Here is a 20,700-nt window from a genome sequence, read left to right on the forward strand (position 1 = left end):
GGCCGTCTGTCTGCCCCCTATAACTGAGGCCCACAACGCCATTTTCTATCCCACACACATACAATCTGTCAACCATCTAAAGTAATTTGGGGGTCGCCTGACTAATCCCCAATAAAATGGAATACAAGGATTAGGCAATGAGATTCAAAGCTGGAACCTTTTGTTTGCAACAGTTAAGGCCCCGTCACACTAAGCGAGATCGCTAGCAAGATTGCTGCTGAGTCATAAGTTTTGTGACGCAACAGCGACCTCAGTAGTGATCTCGCTACGTTTGACACTTATCAGCGACCAGGCCCCTGCTGTGAGATCGCTGGTCGTGTTGGAATGGTCTGGACATTTCTTTGATCGTTGAAGCCCCGCTGGGCAGCATGCATCGGTGTGTTTGACACCTTACCAACGACCTTGTTGACGACTCAGACACAGAAACACATAGGCGTGCATCGTTATACAGATCGTATTCGTTACGGGTCGCCGCATCGTTGGTGCGTCGTTGGGAAGATCTGACTGTTTGACATCTCACCAGTGACCACACAGCAACGCAGCAACGATCCCTGCCCTGCCATGTCGTATCGTTGTCGGGATCGCTGTAGCGTCGCTTAGTGTGACGGGGTCTTTAGTAAGAGTGTCTGACAATGGCTTACTCCGCTCTTCCATGTGAGAACAAATATACTGACATGCCAAACATATGCGCCTTAGGGTTTACAAGGACTGACCGATGGCATTTAATGACCGCCGATCGGTAAACATTTACCAATCGGCATTCATTTAAAGAGAACCTGTCACTAGAAAAAATGCTATTGACCTGTAGATACGGGGTTAATCTGAAGGTTATTAGTGTTACTAACCTGCCCGATGCCTGCACATAGCTGAACACTGCGGGGAACGTTCCGGTGTCAGTCACAGCTCTGAGTATAGAGAGTATACCGCGCCCCTGGCACTGACTGACAGCCGGCCCCAATGCAAAACGCGCTGCACAATGTTATGCTTGTTCATCGGGTGATCGGCAACCTGTTTACACTGAAAAATTATTATGGGTACTATTGGATTACAGGGAACTGAAGTGTAAATTCATGCTTACTTTTTTTTTATTTACAACATTTCCTACTTTAGGGCAGTTTTTGTAAAAAAAAGGATAAGCCATTTAAAGGGGATATCCAGGACTTTAACATTGATGGCCTATTCTTAGGTCATCAACGTTTGATTGGTGAGGGTGCAACACCTGGCACCCTCGTTGGTCAGTTGTTCCTGGTGTTTGCGGGGGCCGAAACTGCTCAGTTATGGAACTGCACAGCACAGCTCTGTTGATGGAATAGTGGCTGCACTGGATACTGCACATCCACCCCTTGCTGATTTGAATAGGGGCACATGTGCAGTACCCTACTGTGGCCACTAAACAGTTGACGGAGCTGTGCTGTGCAGCTCTGTATAGCCACATGCACTCGTTCAGTATTTGATCAGTATTTTACATCAGTATTTGTAAGCCAAAACCAGGAGTGAAACAGTCAGAGGAAAAGTATAATAGAAACTTGTGCACCACTTCTGGATTTCCCCCCAGAACTGGTTTTGGCTTACAAATACTGAGGTAAAATAATGACAAATACTGAACGTGTGAACATGGCCTAACTGAGAAGTTCTGGCCGACACTGGGAACAGCTGATCGGCGGGGGTGAAGGGTGTTACACCCCTCTGGTCAGACATTGATGACATATCCAAAGGATAGGCCATCAATGTAAAAGTCCTAGACAACCCCTTTAAGCTGAACATTCACTTGACACGTGTTAGATAATACACCTTTTAGATCCCAAGTCAAACTGTTGAGTCCTATAGTAATATTTAAAGGAGTTTTCTACTTTTAGAAAATGTTTGCTGGCATGTAAAATGACAAAGCCAAATAGTTCTCAGCCAATGTAGATGGCACAAGCTCCTGAGCTCAGGTACTGGCTGCAGTGGTGATCTATGCTTAGGCCATGGCCCCACTATCAGTGTTTGGTCAGTATTCGGTCAGTATTTTTTCTCAGGAGTGGGAGCCAAAACCAGGAGGGGGTGATAACTGCAGAATTGGTGACTTGTTTCTATTATACCTTTTCTCTGATTGTTCCACTCCTGGTTTTGGCTCCCACTCCTGAGAAAAAATACTGACCGAATACTGACCAAATACTGATAGTGGGGCCGTGGCCTAAGTCGTGATATCACCCCTGTAAACAAAACACAGCTGGCGATGGACCAGGTGAATCTGTGTACTATCTAACTTTGTTATTTTACATTACAGCAAAAGTTTGAGGACCACTTTTCTAAAAGTGGAAAACCCCTTTAACATTTGAACATCTTTTTGTATAGCTTCATAGACCTGTACTTTGTCTATGTTTTGTAGCCATTATATACGGTAAGTGCATTATAATGCAGTTGTGTTACGGCATTGTAAAACAGGCCGGATACAGGTCTGAAACTCCAAACCTGGAAAGTCAGATTTGAGAAGATATCCTGTCTAGGGAAATAAACATAAATCATAGCAGATGATCATATTCAATTAAGAGTCACATGAAGCAGCTACATGTACGATCAGTGTGTGGTGTCACATAGGTAAACATGATTCAGACGCCCGCAGGGAAAGTCACAAGTTTCAGCACAAATGATAAACTGTAAATGAGTCACAGAGGCAAAATGTCATCATAATAAGCTCACGTGCAGGATTCAATGTAGTGGCTATACACATTAGAGCAAGATTAGCCAAAGTCACTGATTTCAGCCGGGCTGGCAAAGTCACTGATTTCAGCCGGGCTGGCAAAGTCACTGATTTCAGCCGGGCTGGCAAAGTCACTGATTTCAGCCGGGCTGGCAAAGTCACTGATTTCAGCTGGGAGTATCGCAACTCTTTCACAATAAATGATGTCAGATGTCAAAGGAGATTTCTGGAAGCAACATACAGTATTTGCCTCTCCCCATTGAAAGTGCAAACATGCTCAACTTAATCGAACATGCATGTGTATGGAGAGGTCAGAGGGAATAATTGAAGGCTTGCAAATGATTAAGGTATATGGGCAACTTTCCACTAAGATTATTAAAAACAAGTTAAGGCCAACTTCACACGTCCGTATAATACCAGTAGCAGAAAAAACAGTACCGGTGTCATCAGTGTTTTGGATCAGTGTGTCATCCGTGTGCCATCTGTACGGCATCTGTTTTTTCCGGTATGGCTTAAAAAAATCTATTCCAAAGCTTCTCCTATAGTTTGCAATGTTAAACATGTACAGCAAGTGGATGGCATCCATGTACTGTATGTGTTTTACACGGACCCATAGACTTGCATTGGCCCTTGTCACTCGTGCTGCTGGTAAAAAACAGACATGTCTCCGTGTGATTTGCACAGACACACGGTCAGTGCAAACACACGGACATGTGTGCAGCACCATGGATTATAATGGGTACGTGTGGCATCCATGAAAAAACGCATGCTACACGTACTGCAAACACAGACATGTGAAGGGGGCCTAAAGGGGTTGTCTACTCTTCTTTCTTCAGGAACGCCCCACTTCTCTGTTTCCAGATATACTCCTTGCTAATGGGATTTGCGCTCCTGAAGATTGTCTGTGACCATGTTGCTGGTCTGAACTGTCAATCTTCAGGTGCGCTCTCCCATGCTGCAGGCAGTGGCAGCTTTGCCTCTGCAGCATCAGACGAGTAAAGGAGCAGTGAAATTGGCCTGATCCAGCAAGCTATCAGAGCTGCACTTGCGAGCTGTATCAGTGGCCGTAAACCAAGGCAACGAGCACTACACTATAAGGCTGGAATCACACCAGCGTATGGCATCCGAGGCGAGAGCTAATGACCCTCGGATCCTGCTCTGCTGTGAGTGTGAGCAGAGTGTCAGTGCTCTGTGCTCCGATCCTCTCACATGAGAGTATCGAAGCACAGCTGTGGAGGAGACTGAGAAATTGTTTTCTCTATGTCCTCCATGGCCTAATTCTGCATATATTGGACTGCACTGGGATGACATCAGAGTGCAGTCAGATGTTTCACACGCATCCATAGACTTGTATGGGTGCGAGCGAATCGAGTCTCGCTGCAAATCGCAGCATACCGTCATTGTTCTCTCATGCCGAATCAGCATGAAAACATAATCACTGATCTGAGCTGCCCCATAGAATAACACAGGACCAAGAGCTATCCAATGTTTTATCGCATAGCACTCGGCTGTGTTGTATGGTAGTGTGACTCCGGCCTAAAATTAAAAATTCCTCTGTTACTGAAAACAGAGAAGATTTTCAATAGCGGTAAATTGCAAAGTTGTTTGTTGTACAAGCGCTTTGGATTTTTACCCATTAAGAAGATAAGGCAACCTCTTTAAGTCAGATGACATTTGTCTAGTGTCATCTGACTTAGAGAGGTTAATGAATTAACGAGCAGTTTACCAACTTATTTTAAGGATGCATTTTTTTGTAATGGACACTATATAGATCTGCTCCATCTATCATATTGGTCTCCGTTTATAACAATGTCTTGATCACCATAATAGATCCATTTTCCAATTCCAGATTATCCAAATGGACATCAAAGGAATCTATTGTTCTTATGGTGTCCTCTGGTAAAATAGCACTGCACAGTGTAGAAGGTTGTGTGAATACAGCCAAACTCATATAACATGTAAGGCTATGTTCACACATTGTGTTTTTTTCAGCATTTTTTTGATGCGGTTTTTCTATGCAAATTTTCAGGTGCGTTTTACAGTACCAGCAAAGTCTATGAGATTCCTGAAATCTCATGCCCACATCTTGGATTTTTTTATCAGGATTTTGTGCTCTGCATGTTTTTTGCAGAATAGAGCGTGTCACTTCTTTCAGCATTTTTTCATTGTTTTTCACCCATTGGAAGTAATGCAGGTGTCAGTTTTTTTCCGCGTTTTTTGTGCCAAAACCTGATAAAATAGAATGAGATTTTTTTTTCCACTGAAATTTATGCACGTGCATAAAGAGACAAAAGGACAGTGGAAAAGAAATGCATCAAATAAATACAGCAAAAAACAAGCAAAAAAGCAAGACCAATCCTGAACAAACCTCCTGGCAAGAGATCAGGTTTTGCTGCTGAAAAAATGCAATGTGTGAATATAGCCTTTGTGGCATGCAGAAGTAGTGCTGTTGCTTTAAAGCATTCAGTCACTATTAGCAGTAACACAAGCATATGAGACAGGAAGTGTTGTGCTCCAGAAGCTTTCAGCAACTAGAGGGGCTAACACAGTCTCAGGAGAAGGGGGTGTTTTAGCAGAGCCCCAGGGGGATTGTGGGGAAGTTGTTTACTGTCTGGCTAGAGCTGAAGAGAAAGGTGGTGTGTGTGTTCTGCATCTGACAGAAGCGCCTCTGTAAATGAAAAGGATTCTAGTCAGGAGTGAAGCTAAGCACACGTCAGGTAGAGTTCCTGAACTAGTAGTGCAGAGTATTGTCAGGCAGAAAGATAAGGACTGGAAGAAATGGTGTCACAGGGATCATCTCCCTCAGGAAACCCCCCCCCTCCATCTCACTGTGCTGTAAAGAATGCTGTGTTCATTAATGTGCCTTTGCATTAGAATTGTGCTGTCCTGTACTACTGGGAAGACTGTGAGCTGCTGTGCTGCTAAGGAAAATGTACTGTTTGTTACTGGAGCCTGTTGCTCATAAGACTTAACTTGCACTGGCTGTGCGGCTTCTTATTAAATGCTACTGTTCTACCGTTTATGAGGACTTTTGTCAAGTGTGTCTGGTCAGCAAGTGAAACAACCTAAGTGTCTGTGCCTGAGGGTCAATTCCCCTGTGTGCCTGAGAGAAGCTGCAGCACATGGTTTATGGTCGCCCTGAGTAATGGTTCCCCCAGGATGCCAAAGAATTCATGTAACCTGTCTCACCCCATCTGAACCTAGCGGCGTGCGTGTATTACCTTACTATTGATCAGCTTCCCATAGTGGGTTTATACAGTGCTGGCCAAAAGTATTGGCACCCCTGTAATTCTGTCAGATAATACTCAGTTTCTTCCTGAAAATTATTGCAATCACAAATTCTTTGGTATTATTCTCTTAATTTAATTTGTCATCAATGAAAAAAACACAAAAAGAATTGTCCTAAAGCCAAATTGGATATAATTCCACACCAAACCTAAAAAAGGGGGTGGACAAAAGTATTGGCACCCTTTGAAAAATCATGTGATGCTTCTCTAATTCGTGTAATTAGCAGCACCTGTGACTTACCTGTGGCACCTAACAGGTGTTGGCAATAACTAAATCACACTTGCAGCCAGTTAACATGGATTAAAGTTGACTCAACCTCTGTCCTGTGTCCTTGTGTGCACCACATTGAGCATGGAGAAAAGAAAGAAGACCAAAGAACTGTCTGAGGACTTGAGAAACCAAATTGTGAGGAAGCATGAGCAATCTCAAGGCTACAAGTCCATCTCCAAAGACCTGAATGTTCCTGTGTCTTCCGTGCCCAGTGTCATCAAGAAGTTTAAAGCCCATGGCACTGTGGCTAACCTCCCTAGATGTGGACGGAAAAGAAAAATTGACAATAGATTTCAACGCAAGATTGTGCGGATGGTGGATAAAGTACCTCGACTAACATCCAAACAAGTTCAAGCTGCCCTACAGTCCGAGGGTACAACAGTGTCAACCCGTACTATCCGTCGACATCTGAATGAAGAGGGACTGTATGGTAGGATACCCAGGAAGACCCCACTTCTTACCCCGAGACTTAAAAAAAGCCAGGCTGGAGTTTGCCAAAACTTACCTGAGAAAGCCTAAAACGTTTTGGAAGAATGTTCTCTGGGCAGATGAGACAAAAGTAGAGCTTTTTGGGAAAAAGCATCAACATAGAGTGTACAGGAAAAAAAAAGAGGCATTCAAAGAAAAGAACACGGTCTCTACAGTCAAACATGGCGGAGGTTCACTGATGTTTTGGGGTTGCTTTGCTGCCTCTGGCACTGGACTGCTTGACCGTGTGCATGGCATTATGAAGTCTGAAGACTACCAACAAATTTTGCAGCATAATGTAGGGCCCAGTGTGAGAAAGCTGCGTCTCGCTCAGAGGTCATGGGTCTTCCAGCAGAACAATGACCCAAAACACACTTCCAAAAGCACTATAAAATGGTTTTAGAGAAAGCACTGGAGACTTCTAAGGTGGCCAGCAATGAGTCCAGACCTGAATCCCATAGAACACCTGTGGAGAGATCTCAAAATGGCAGTTTGGAGAAGGCACCCTTCAAATATCAGGGACCTTGAGCAGTTTGCCAAAGAAGAATGGTCTACAATTCCAGCAGAGCATTGTAAGAAACTCATTGATGGTTACCGGAAGCGGTTGTTCGCAGTTATTTTGGCTAAAGGTTGTGCAACCAAGTATTAGGCTGAGGGTGCCAATACTTTTGTCTGGCCCTTTTTTGGAGTTTTGTGTTAAATGATCAATGATTTGATTTTTGCTTCGTTCTCTTTTGTGTTTTTTCCTTGCAAGCAAATTAAATGAAGAGAATAATACCAAAGAATTTGTGATTGCAATCATTTTCAGGAAGAAACTGAGTATTATCTGACAGAATTGCAGGCGTGCCAATACTTTTGGCCAGCACTGTAGATGGTACACTATGCCAGCTATGACAATGCTTAACATAACATAAAATTAAATAGAGATCTGAGATTAGCTGTCTGACAAACTTTTGAACATTTAGAAAAGCATTATAATGGTATTTTTGGCAGACTAAACTCTAATTACCTGACTAATATGGGTGCTGTATCATATATGATGACACATGACCCAGTATCACATATGATGATGCTATACACTGCACAATATCAACTATGTGCTTTTTCCTCCTTGCAAGATCAAAACTAAAATGTATTCATTTTCTCAGTAGCACAGGGGAGATCAGCAGCTGCCGAACACCATCCTGCAGGATCTCTGAATTATCTGACTTATTTTTTTTTTTCAAGTGGAATTAATTCGAGACAAAAGCAGAGAAATCATGAGACTTCCCAATTCCATGCTAATCCATCAATTGACTATTGGCCGCTTTACAATTAGCTGAACAGATATACGTGTTATATTCCATTTGGTAATACAGGTGGTTACCGATTAGTACAGTCTCCACCTTTAAAGAACAGGTTTTCTAATATCAATCCAGTTATTGCTATGATTGCAATTATTTGTAAAGTAGGGCCTTAAAGAGGTTCTCCAGGACTTACTATCCTTATGTTATCAATTTGAGATCAGTAACAGTCCAACACTTGAACACCAACACAATTCAGCTGAAATCTGCTCTGTCAATGGTGGGATATAATCAATGTATTGGGCAGAACAGCATTTGGCTGCTGACGGAGCAGATTTCAACTGATCGGTGAGATGACGGGTATCACACCCTCACCGATCTCATTTTGATTACCTATCCTACTGATAGGCGATCAGTTGATAGGACCCAGAAAGTCATGTGACTCTCATGGGACAACTGGGAATCATAAAATCTATGACTTGTAAAGCTAGAAACGTAGCAAAAAACAGCAAACATGCATGGAGATACTATAACATATTAAATTAAAAAAATGAACAAAATGCCAAAAACCTGCATGTGAAAATAGCGACTTTAACGTAATACCAAAAAACAATATTTTATGAGAACAGATCTAGCTGTACTCATAAAATGTTCGTAATATTAAGCTTGAAAACATAATAATAGATAATACAGCCATTCTGACATGGTTTTCAAAGTAAGTACACCAGTCTTATCAGGTCTAAGAGATCTATTCAATAATGTATGCAGTTTGTATTGTGAAATCTAGTGACAGATTATCTATAATTTCAAACATTCATTACCTCTCAGCAAAAAAAGATGCATTTGTTAGTCAGACAGAAATCTCGGTACGTGAAACTTATCTCAAACTCATAAATACCTTGTTGTAAATATTTCATATATCATATTGAATAGCCTTAAGAAAAACAACAGAAAATGCTGAACAACCGGTTTATTTTTGACATATGGTAAAATATGATGGAACTGAAAATAAACTACACACTGATTTTTTTCAAGGTTTTTTTCTGTTCATGTTTTTTTTTAATTCTTGCATTTCTTATATTTTACAGCATGCTCAAGGTGTTGCATATTTTCACTCGCTTTATTGTTTTTTTTTTTCTTTTTAAGTGTTAAAGGCCATGTTCACACGTTCAGTATTAGGTCAGTATTTGTAAGTCAAAACCAGGAGTGGCACAATCAGAGGAAAAGTATAATAGAAACACGTCATCACTTCTGTATTTATCACCACTCCTGGTTTTGGCTTACAAATACTGATGTAAAATACTGACCAAATACTGAACATGTGAATGTAGCCTTAGGCTACATTCCCACAATGAGCTTTTATTGAGTTTTTGATGTTGCAGATTTTCTGCCCCTTTTAAGTAAATAAGCTTTTTTTCATTCTGTTTTTTATTTTTTGTAGGTATGCCATGTTTGAACCCCTTTAAACCTTTTCACGACATTCGACATACCTATACATCATGGTCTGATAGGGGTTCCCGATCGATGACATAGGTATAGGTACATCTGGAAGAGAGAGGGAACTCTCTTTTCCTTCCAATCGCCCCACCCCCACCCCGCAAGGTCGTCGCAAGGTCCTGATGGTCGCCATGGTAACCCGAGATCGTCTTGTTGACCTCTGGGTCTGCCAGTGATGGTGGCCTGCTTAGACCATACCAGGAGCATGGTCTAAGGCTTCTGCCAGTGTAGCACTGACATATATAATGAATTGCAGTGCTGGTGCATTGCAATACATTATACCAGCGATCAGAGTAATAAAAGTAAAAGTCGCATAGAGGAACTAAGTAAAAAAGTTTAAAAAAATTGTAAAAATATTTTTTAAAAATCCCAAAATAATAAAAAAAGACCAATATATAACCACAAGTACGCTTATTTATGAAAAAAAGAAAAATAAACAAATACATATATTTGGTATCAACGCAACCGGAACGACCTGATTTATAAAACTGTCATATAAAACCCCTTCAGTGAACACAGTTAAAAAATAAAAATATGCCAAAAAACTATGCTTTTTCGTTATATCGCTGAACAAAAAGTGGAATATAAATAAAAATGGTATAGCTGGAAACACCATCTTGTCCCGCAAAAAGGCTCCGTCAGTGGAGAAATAAAAAAGCTATAGCTCTCAGAATAAAGCGATGCAAAAAGTATTATTTTTTTCTCTAAAATTGTTTTTTTTTTTTGCGTAAAAGCGGCAAAACATAAAAAAAATAATATAAATGTGGCATTGCTGTAATCCTACTGACCCAAAGAATAAAACTACCTTATCACTTTTACCACACAGTGAACACCATAAAAAAAAATTCTGATTTGCTGATTTTGTTCATTCTGCCTCCCAAAAATTGGAATAGAAAGCGATCAAAAAATGTTATGTGCCTGAAAATGGTACCAATAAAAACAAATAACAAGCCCTCACATGACTCTGAAAGATATTGAATAATTATAGCTCTCAAAATATACTAATGCTTTTTTGCAAAAAACAACAACATATTTTAGTGTATGATAGCAGCCAAACATAAGAAAACTATATAAATCTGGTATCGCTGTAATCACATTGACCTGAAGAATAAAGCTGTCTAATCAGGTAGCTTCCATGAGACAATGGCTCCTCTCCCCCCAATAGAAATCCAACTAATTCTGCACTTCGAAATCCTAATGCCCCCCTCCTTTCTGAGCCCCACAGTGTACCTAAACCACATTTAGTGTCCACGTTTGGCATTTCTCTAGCGATGAGAGCTTGCTTTGTTTACGGGTGCGTAACTCCAGAAGCACGAGCTGGGCATAATGTACTGGGCACCACAATGTACAATCACTACAATGGCAGATTTGCAATTTTCCCTTAGCAACATCCACTGCTGCTCTTTTCTGGAAAACACCCATGGAGTAAAAATAATCATGTAGATGTTTCCCAGAGGGGTGTAATTTCCAAAATGGGGTCACTTGAGGGGGGATTCTGCTCTTTACGTACATAAGGGCTCTGTATGTGGAGTCTGCATACTATTCTAGGAAAATCTGTGATCCAAGAGTCAAATAGCTCTCCATCCCTCCTGAGTCTTGCCATGTGGCTAAGCAGTACTGTACAGCCACATATGGGGTATTTCCACGTTCAGTAGAAATTGTAAGACAAATTTTGGTGCCACTTTTATCCATTTCCCAGAGTGATAATGTAAAATATGAGGCTAAAACAAAATATTGGTGTTAAAAATATAATTTTTTTTTTCACTGCCCAATGATATAAAATTCTGTGACACACTCATGTTGTCAATATGATCACTGAACCTTTAGATGAGTTTGAGACGTGTAGTTTGTAACACGGGGTCACTAACTGGGGAGTTCTGCTACCTCAGGGGCTCTGCCAATGTGACATACCACCCGCAAACCATAGCAGCAAAATCTGCACTATATTATGTCATTCTTTCCTTTCTAAGCTTTGCACTGTCCCTCAAAAGTATTTCCCGATTACATGTAGGGTATTGGAAAACTCAGCAGAAATTGCACAACAAACTATGAGCTCCATTTTGCTCCTATTATCCCTTATAAAAAATAAAAAATTTGGGGCTAAAACAACATTTTAAAAATTTAATTATTCTTTCTTCACTGCCCAATGGTATAAAATTCTGTCAGGCACATGTGGTGTTAACATGCTCGCTGCACCTCTAGATGAATCCATTGGGCGATGTAGTGTGTAGAATGGGGTCACTTATGGGGGAGTTCCACTGTTCTGGCACTTCAGGGGATGTGGCAATGTGACATGGCACCTTCAAACCATTCCAACAAAATCTGAACTCCAATATAGCGCTTCTTACCTTCTGAGCTTTGCACTGCGCCTCAAAATTACTTTTGAACCACATATGGAGTATTGACGTATGTAAATTGCACTGTTTATTTTCTCCTATTATCCATTTTGAAAACTTTAGTCCAAACCAACGTTTTAGTGGAAAAATAGGCAACTTTCAATTTATTCAGCCCAATGTTAAACATTCTGTGAATTGCCTGAGGGTTAAAAATGCTCACTACACCCCTAGATGAATTCCTCAAGAGATGTAGTTTCCAAAATGGGGTCAATTGTGGGGTTTTCTGCTGTTTTGGCATGTCAGGGGCTCTTAAAATGTGACATGGAATCTGCAGTCTATTCCAGCCAAAATTGGGCTCCAGAATTCAATTGGTGCTTCTTCCCACCCGAGCACTGCCATGTGCCCAAATAATAGTTTTCCACCACACATAGGATTTTGGTGTATTCAGGTGTGCTTTGGGGCTAAAGCAACATTTTTATGGAAAACATTTTTTTTTCATTGTCATGGCTCAAAGTTAAAAAAAAAATCTGTGAAGCACCTGGAGGTTGAAGATTTTCACCACACCTTTAGATAAATTCCTTGAGGGGTGTGCAGTTTCCAAAATTGGGTCACTTGTGGGAGTTTCCACTGTTTAGTCATGTTAGGGGCTCTGCAAACATGATAAGGTGTCAGCTATCTATTCCAGCCAATTTTGCATTCCAAAAGTCAAATTGTGCTCCTTCCCTTCTGAACCCTGCCGTGTGCCCAAACAGTAGTTTTCCACCACATATGGGGTATCTGAGTACTCGGAAGTAATTGCACAACAAATTGTACTGTTCAGTTTCTCCTGTTACCCTTGTGAAAATGCAAAATTTGGGGCTAAAGCAACATTTTTATGGGAAAAAGAGAAAAATTTTCATTTTTTTTTCTTCCACATTGCTTTAATTCCTGTGAAGCACTTGAAGGGTTAATAAACTTCTTGAATGTGTTTTTTTTAGCACTTTAAGGGGTAAAGTTTTGAAAATAGTGTCACTTTTGGGTACTTCCTGTCATATAGGCGCCGCAAAGTCACTTCAAATGTGATGTGGTCCCAAAAACAATTGGTTTAGTAAATTTTGTTGGAAAAATGATGAACTTTTAACCCTTCTAATTTCCTAGCAACTTCCTGGTAACTGTTTTGTGTGATATTACGTTCTATCTGGTTTAAGGGCTTGAAAATGAAAAGTTTGAACATTGTAAATTTTCTCCAAAATTCTGATATTTTCACAAATAAACCCAAGAAATATGGACCTAAATTTACCACTAACATAAAGTTCAATGTATTCCGAAAAAAATCTAAGAATCACTGGGATATGTTGAAGCATTCCAGAGTTATTACCACGTAAAGGGACACTGGTCAGAATTGTAAAATTTGGCCTGGTCAGGAAGGTGAAAACAGACTCTGAAGTGAAGGTGAAGGGTTAAATAAAGCTGGTTGTTTTTGGTACTGTCTAGTACCATAGTCACAGTCATGGCAACCTTGCAGTATGGCATATTTTAGGTGGAGTTCCCTTTCAACTATGCTTTGTCTACAGAAGATTGACTGAATATTTCAATGCATTTGTTATATTTATTATTATATTATTGTTTTTTGTAGGTCATTGCTTTGGTCATGGATCTATTCACAGATGTGGACCTCTTATGTGATATGATAGAAGCAGCAAGTAAACGAAAAGTCCCTGTGTATCTGTTGCTTGATGAGAAGAACCTTATGTACTTCGTAGAGATGTTTGAGAAGTTGGGATTCAATAAAGTTCAAATACCTGTAAGTTCTGTGTATTTCATGTATATTGTGCAGTATGCATACAAGCATGGACAGCAAAACAAAGCTCGACCATATTGAGGATCTAGATGCAGGTCTGACCCTGCCTAAGACTAGGACTACTCGGTGACACTGGTTGTGCGACAGGAAGATTGCGGGCATGCATTGCGACATCACGCTAATTTATTGTCAATGGGGTTGTGTTGCAAATCGCAACTGTCACACTCCATAAACCTCAGTTGAGCCTGCGATTCAGCAGGTTTGCTTTTTTTATAGCAAAATTATAGCTCTAAAATAGACTTCCCAAAGTTAATCACAGGCATGTTTTTTGTCGAGCAACTTATTTGAGGTTTGTTGTCATGTGACACATGCTGCCACAAAATTATAGCCTAATGAAGTTCTGGACAGTTCGGCATGAGCTACGCTGCTTGCACGACAGCATTAAAGTCTATGATGGCAAAATTCTGCACCTTCCAACCAAAATCGGACAGAGAAGTCTTTTGCTAGGTTTTGCCAATCTGACCCCATTAACAATTAGATGCGATGTTATAATGCAAGTCCACTATCTCCATGACATGCAACATATATTCTCCTGGCAGATGTCTCCTGAGGCTCTGACCTTTGTAGCAGGTAACAAATAATCATACCAAGGTTTATACTACCTTGTAGGAGTAACTTGAAGCTTCTAGCCTCAATGCAAAATATGTAACTGGGCCTCAACCTACCACACGCCATTTATGCAACTGTTATCTTCTTATATTATAAACAGGATATTGTGCCCCTTCAGGCACCAGGGCCTAGTCGTATAACTCTACACCCGTTATAGCAATGCCTTTTTTTTTTGTTTCTCTAATGTAAAAACTGTGCCCTCTATTGCAATAAATGGAAAACCTTGAAGGGCTTGTACTGTAAGTTGTAAAGCTGCATGTGTGTTGCTGCTACACAAGCATAGTTACCTTTCAAAAAAGAAGTATGACCATTTCTACCAACTAACCCAAATTTGGGGAGCTGTCCCGAAAAGTCAGAAATATGTACCTACTTCAGTTGTATCTGTGTCCACAGTACACAGATACAGTTAAATATAAGAGTGGAGAAGCACGATGACAAAATCTTGCTCGACCATTCAGTCTATGGACAGACTGATAGTCATATATACTGTATATACACAGTGGATATAAAAAGTCTGCACGCCATTAAAATGCCAATAACAGCTATATTCACCTATGGTGCCAGTCCCATTTCAGTGGTGTAGGCACTGTCTCTCCCGGTGTTCACGTGACATTATGTCACGAGATCCCTGTGGTCAATCAGCACTGGCCTCACTCTCCTTCAGATGTAATTGACAGTAATAGACATCAGGAAGGAGTTAGAGAGCAGCCACAGCTCTCGCTTCCTCAGGATGACTGATTTGTCCGAAGCCAGCACTGATTGGCTACATGGATCGCATGACACAACAATGTCATGTGAGCACTGGGAGAGCCAGTGCTGACACTGCTGGAACTGCAGCAGCACCAGAGGTGAGTATGGGGGGTTACTATTTTACTGGGATAAAATATAAGGATTGAGAAGGGGTTGTCAGAGTAGTGGACAACTCCTTTAAGGGTTGGAAAAGTTCTGAAATTATTCTTTTTGGTATGACTTTTTTACTTGACAAAAAACTGACATTTAAACAGGGGTGTGTAGATTTTTTACACTTTGTATAATATACAGTAGTGACCAAAAGTTTTGCATTTTTTTAAAAGTGTGATTACTTCTGTCTAGTTGTTGTGGTGCTATTTTTCCTGGTGATTTTAGTAAACTGGAAGCAAATGGTTGTCAGATATAAGGAAAAAATTTTTATTTGACATTGTATTATCTCTTTATGTGTTAGTTTTTAATATTTGTTGGGCCAAATGTTTTGTATATTTTGCCATGGGTAGACAAATTTTGCCTAATTTTTTTTGCGTGTGTTTTGAGGTTAAAACATGGCAAAGACAAAGCCAAATTTATCACCTTGTCAGGAAGCTTATTATTATTCTGAGAGTGAAGTCAGGCAAAAGCCAAAAAGAGGTAGCTATGGAATTCAACTGTTCTCAGTGTCTATGGTCACATATATTAATATTAAAGAAATAAAAAGAAGGTTATGGAACAGCTGACAAACCTAGAAGTGGACTACCACGGAAAACTTCCTCTAGAGTTGATCACATTATTAAGAAAAAGTCAATATCTGATGTCCATAAAAGTGCTGTATAGATTTCGCACAAAGTGAACAAAGAATATGGGGTCAAAGTGAGTTGCCAAACTGGTGCGACGGCTAAGAGCAGTAGGGTTGAATGCACGAGTTCCAGTCACAAAGCCTTTCATCTCTGCAAAGAACCGGAAGGTCCAACTTGAGTTTGCCAAAGAACACAGCCAATGGAAAGAGACAGATTGGTTTGAGATGTTGTGGTCGGATGACTCCAAGTTCAATCTGTTTGGTAGTGATGGCAAGCACTATATATACCGCCAATTTTCTAAAACGTAATGATGTAAGGTACCAAACACCTACAGTGAAACATAGAGGTGGCAATGTCATGTTTTGGGCTGCTTTTCAGCATCTGCCATTGGCCCTCTGCAGAGAATTGATGGAAATATGAATGCTACCATGTACAAGGATATACTGGAGAATGTAATGCTGCCACAAAGTAAAACCAAAGTAAGCAGGGGATAGAAATTCCAGCAAGACAATGATCTTAAGCACACATCCAATTTAGTAAAAAATTGGTTAGCAAAGAAAAATGTTCGCCTGTTGCAATGGCCAAGCCAATCACCTGATTTAAACCCTATAGAGCACCTTTGGGATGAGTTAGGGTGACGAGTTGGGGCTCGTACCCATAGCAATAAAGTTGAATTGTTTGAAGATTTGCAAGTGGAAGATGTCTTGAATACCCTACAGGCTTCAATGCCCCATCTGTGTGGGGCAGTAATTAAAGAAAGAGGTTATGCTACAAAATACTACGTTATGGCATTGTAAAAAATGAATTACTCTCTATGTTGTGATCAGTAAATAGTATATGCAAAACTTTTGGCAGTCAGTTTTCTTTAAATGACCATACTTATATTCAAAAGCATTTTGGTTAAAATTAAGGTCTTGCATGATGACAACTTCATGCACTTTCAATTCATCATCAGGAAAATGGCATCACAACAACCAGACAGAAGTAATCACACTTTAAAAAAAAAAAGCAAAACTTTTGGTCGCTACTGTATATATGTACATATAATGTGTGTGTGTGTGTGTGTGTGTGTGTGTGTGTGTGTGTGTGTGTGTGTATATATATAATATATACACAGTACAGACCAAAAGTTTGGACACACCTTCTCATTTAAAGATTTTTCTGTATTTTCATGAAGGCATCAAAACTATGAATTAACACATGTGGAATTATATACTTAACAAAAAAGTGTGAAACAACTGAAAATATGTCTTATATTCTAGGTTCTTCAAAGTAGCCACCTTTTGCTTTGATGACTGCTTTGCACACTCTTGGCATTCTCTTGATGAGCTTCAAGAGGTAGTCACCGGAAATGGTCTTCCAACAATCTTGATGGAGTTCCCAAAGATGCTTAGCACTTGTTGGCCCTTTTGCCTTCACTCTGCGGTCCAGCTCACCCCAAACCATCTCGATTGGGTTCAGGTCTGGTGACTGTGGAGGCCAGGTCATCTGGCGTAGCACCCCATCACTCTCCATCTTGGTCAAATAGCCCTTACACAGCCTGGAGGTGTGTTTGGGGTCATTGTCCTGTTGAAAAATAAATGATGGTCCAACTAAACGCAAACCGGATGGAATAGCATGCCACTGCAAGATGCTGTGGTAGCCATGCTGGTTCAGTATGCCTTCAATTTTGAATAAATCCCCAACAGTGTCACCAGCAAAGCACCCCCACACAATCACACCTCCTCCTCCATGCTTCACGGTGGGAACCAGGCATGTAGAGTCCATCCGTTCACCTTTTCTGCGTCGCACAAAGACACGGAGGTTGGAACCAAAGATGTCAAATTTGGACTCATTAGACCAAAGCACAGATTTCCACTTGTCTAATGTCCATTCCTTGTGTTCTTTAGACCAAACAAGTCTCTTCTGCTTGTTGCCTGTCCTTAGCAGTGGTTTCCTAGCAGCTATTTTACCATGAAGGCCTGCTGCACAAAGTCTCCTCTTAACAGTTGTTGAAGAGATGTGTCTGCTGCTAGAACTCTGTGTGGCATTGACCTGGTCTCTAATCTGAGCTGCTGTTAACCTGCGATTTCTGAGGCTGGTGACTCGGATAAACTTATCCACAGAAGCAGAGGTGACTCTTGGTCTTCCTTTCCTGGGGCGGTTCTCATGTGAGCCAGTTTCTTTGTAGCGCTTGATGGTTTTTGCAACTGCACTTGGGGACACTTTCAAAGTTTTCCCAATTTTTCACACTGACTGACCTTCATTTCTTAAAGTAATGATGGGCACTCATTTTTCTTTACTTAGCTGCTTTTTCTTGCCATAATACAAATTCTAACAGTCTATTCAGTAGGACTATCAGCTGTGTATCCACCAGACTTCTGCACAACACAACTGATGGTCCCAACCCCATTTATAAGGCAACAAAACCCACTTATTAAACCTGACAGGGCACACCTGTGAAGTGAAAACCATTTCCGGTGACTACCTCTTGAAGCTCATCAACAGAATGCCAAGAGTGTGCAAAGCAGTCATCAAAGCAAAAGGTGGCTACTTTGAAGAACCTAGAATATAAGACATATTTTCAGTTGTTTCACACTTTTTTGTTAAGTATATAATTCCACATGTGTTAATTCATAGTTTTGATGCCTTCAGTGTGAATGTACAATTTTCATAGTCATGAAAATACAGAAAAATCTTTAAATGAGGTGTGTCCAAACTTTCGGTGTGTGTGTGTGTGTTCTGATCTTGCAGAGTTGTTTATATTTTAATGTAGAAGTTGTGTGTGTGTGTGTGTGTGTGTGTTGATGTACCAGAGCTGTGTGTGTGTTGGGACATCAAACAGTGTGGGGGGAATGTACAGTGTGTGGTGGGCGCTGTGGAGGGCCTTATACTGTGCGTGGGAGAATTTAGTTTGCCAGGGACATCAGACTGCGTGGGGGAATTATTCTGTATGAAGGCACTGTAGGGGACATTAAAGGATTACCATAAAGCACGAGAATACTAATTGACTTCACTAGGAGCAATATTTCTGTGTGGAGCATATAAAGGAATGGGTGGGGTAGGGTACTAGCTTAGTGGTAAATAAAATTTGTTGCTACACGCGCGGCAGTGTGTCCCTCTTTCTTGTCACTCAAAGTTGGGAGGTATAGTAGACCTATGCTAGTAACAATACATAAGACTGACATGAAGAGATTAAAGGAGGCGGGAGTGGAGAAAATAGTCTTGTCCATATGTGGTATGCTGAGTATAACAATGTTGATCAGTGTCATAGAAAATATTAAGAATTTCTCTCTCCCTCTGAAATCGCTCTTCCCTCCTCCCCTATTTACCATTTGTCAGAGTAGAAGAGCTGATGCTTTAACCAGTTGCTTCTATGCAAAGAGCAGTACAGGCCAGAGGTGGCAAACTCATTACCATAAGAATGGAGCTTGTAGTAGCAGAGGCCTGTGATAAATACACACCTGGGTGAGGAGGATGCAGCTCCTAGGCTTCAAAGGAGTTCTGCCTCACACCAAGACATCACCATTTGCATGTGTTCACTCACCAGTCTCGCTGGTACTGACACGAAATATGGAATATCAGAAGTTCTATACTTCCGATAATAATGGGACACGTAATTTTAGCGACAAGGTCAGCTAAGGAACAACACGCATATTTTTCCGGATCTGTACTCCCTTTCAGTGAGCTATAATGCAAAAGTAAAACAATAACAGACCGCAGCTAAGCCATGTGTAGTCTCTAAAGAAAGGTAAATTTGTAATAAAAAAAATATGGTATCACATGCAAGCTTCTACGATCAACCAGCAAGGAGTTATCTCACAAGCTAGAGTTTTTAATAAAAACATGAAGGGTGGAGACCCGCCAACGTGAGGTCACCACAGGGGAGTGTGTGGGCAGGTCCTCCTTCGGCATAAAAAACCCAGCTGAAGATGGGTCCACCTGATTGGTGGTGGCAGCGAATAATCGTAATTGGTCTCTCGTGAAGCTGGCAGTGACCATACGGGGGTGTATACACATATTCCATGCGTTGGAATTCAGAGGTGTGCATGCCATACGCTCACTGCTCGCTTGCCGATAGCTACGTAGTGAGTAATAGGGATCGCGTGTGCGCGAATCCCTGACAATCCTGACAAACTGACGGCAGTGGTGGGATATTGTATGGTCCCCTCAGTGTCGTTCCTGACAATCAGTAACTGGACAGTCTGTCTATGGTGGCCTGCATTACAGTAGGAAAAGCCATTGTGAAGCACTATGGGGGCACACAGTGGGGGGCAAACTCAAAGTGCCATTGTACCTGGTCTGTGCATGCAATTCTGCAGCGCACGAGTCCTAAATGATTCAACTCTAATATACAATAATGATTCTGACTCTGCTGCATAACATCAGAATAACTGCAGATTTTTCCTAGTATGTACCTATTTGTTTTATTGCTGGGTAGATTCTTTTTTTTTCTTAGAACTATGAAGGTACTGTACTGATATAAAGATTCCCATTGTTTGACAGGTCTGAACTTGAAATCCTTACATTTTCTTGAAGACATGCTGACTTGTGGGATTTATGCATTACTTAGGACAAAAGCAGGGTGTTCACTTTCAGACAGAGGGTGGAGGACTGTAACATATCCTTCCATTGACATAAACTGACAGTTAAATATGAATGGGAGTGATCATATATACTGTACAGTGTAAATACATAAAATTAAAAAGCTATTTAAAACAAAGGCCCGCATACTCATTTTTTAGCAGTAGCGAGAGCTGTCACTACAACAGGTTCCCTCTATACTGTTCTACAGTCTGATGACCACTGACTCCTACCTTACTGTTAAAGGAGCACTCCGGCGTTTTTTTTTTTTATTGCCTTCTCTATTAGCAGTCACTATTGTGTCTACTGACTGCATTCAAATACTAACTGGCTGCTG

General features: G+C 40.8%; 1 protein-coding gene across 1 annotated transcript in view; it reads left to right on the top strand.

Moving 5' to 3' along the window:
* The window catches only part of FAM83C (family with sequence similarity 83 member C), a 35,163-nt gene that overhangs the window by 6,743 nt on the left and 7,720 nt on the right, over nt 1-20,700 (top strand). Inside the window, exon 2 of the mRNA XM_073683537.1 lies at nt 13,441-13,608. Within this exon, the coding sequence (XP_073539638.1) occupies nt 13,441-13,608 (168 nt within the window). The remainder of the gene's footprint in view (nt 1-13,440; nt 13,609-20,700) is intronic.

The sequence above is a fragment of the Phyllobates terribilis genome, unplaced genomic scaffold (genome assembly GCF_046119375.1).
Source record: "Phyllobates terribilis strain yellow unplaced genomic scaffold, ASM4611937v1 Scaffold_5__5_contigs__length_657084704, whole genome shotgun sequence".
Classification (NCBI taxonomy): domain Eukaryota; kingdom Metazoa; phylum Chordata; class Amphibia; order Anura; family Dendrobatidae; genus Phyllobates; species Phyllobates terribilis.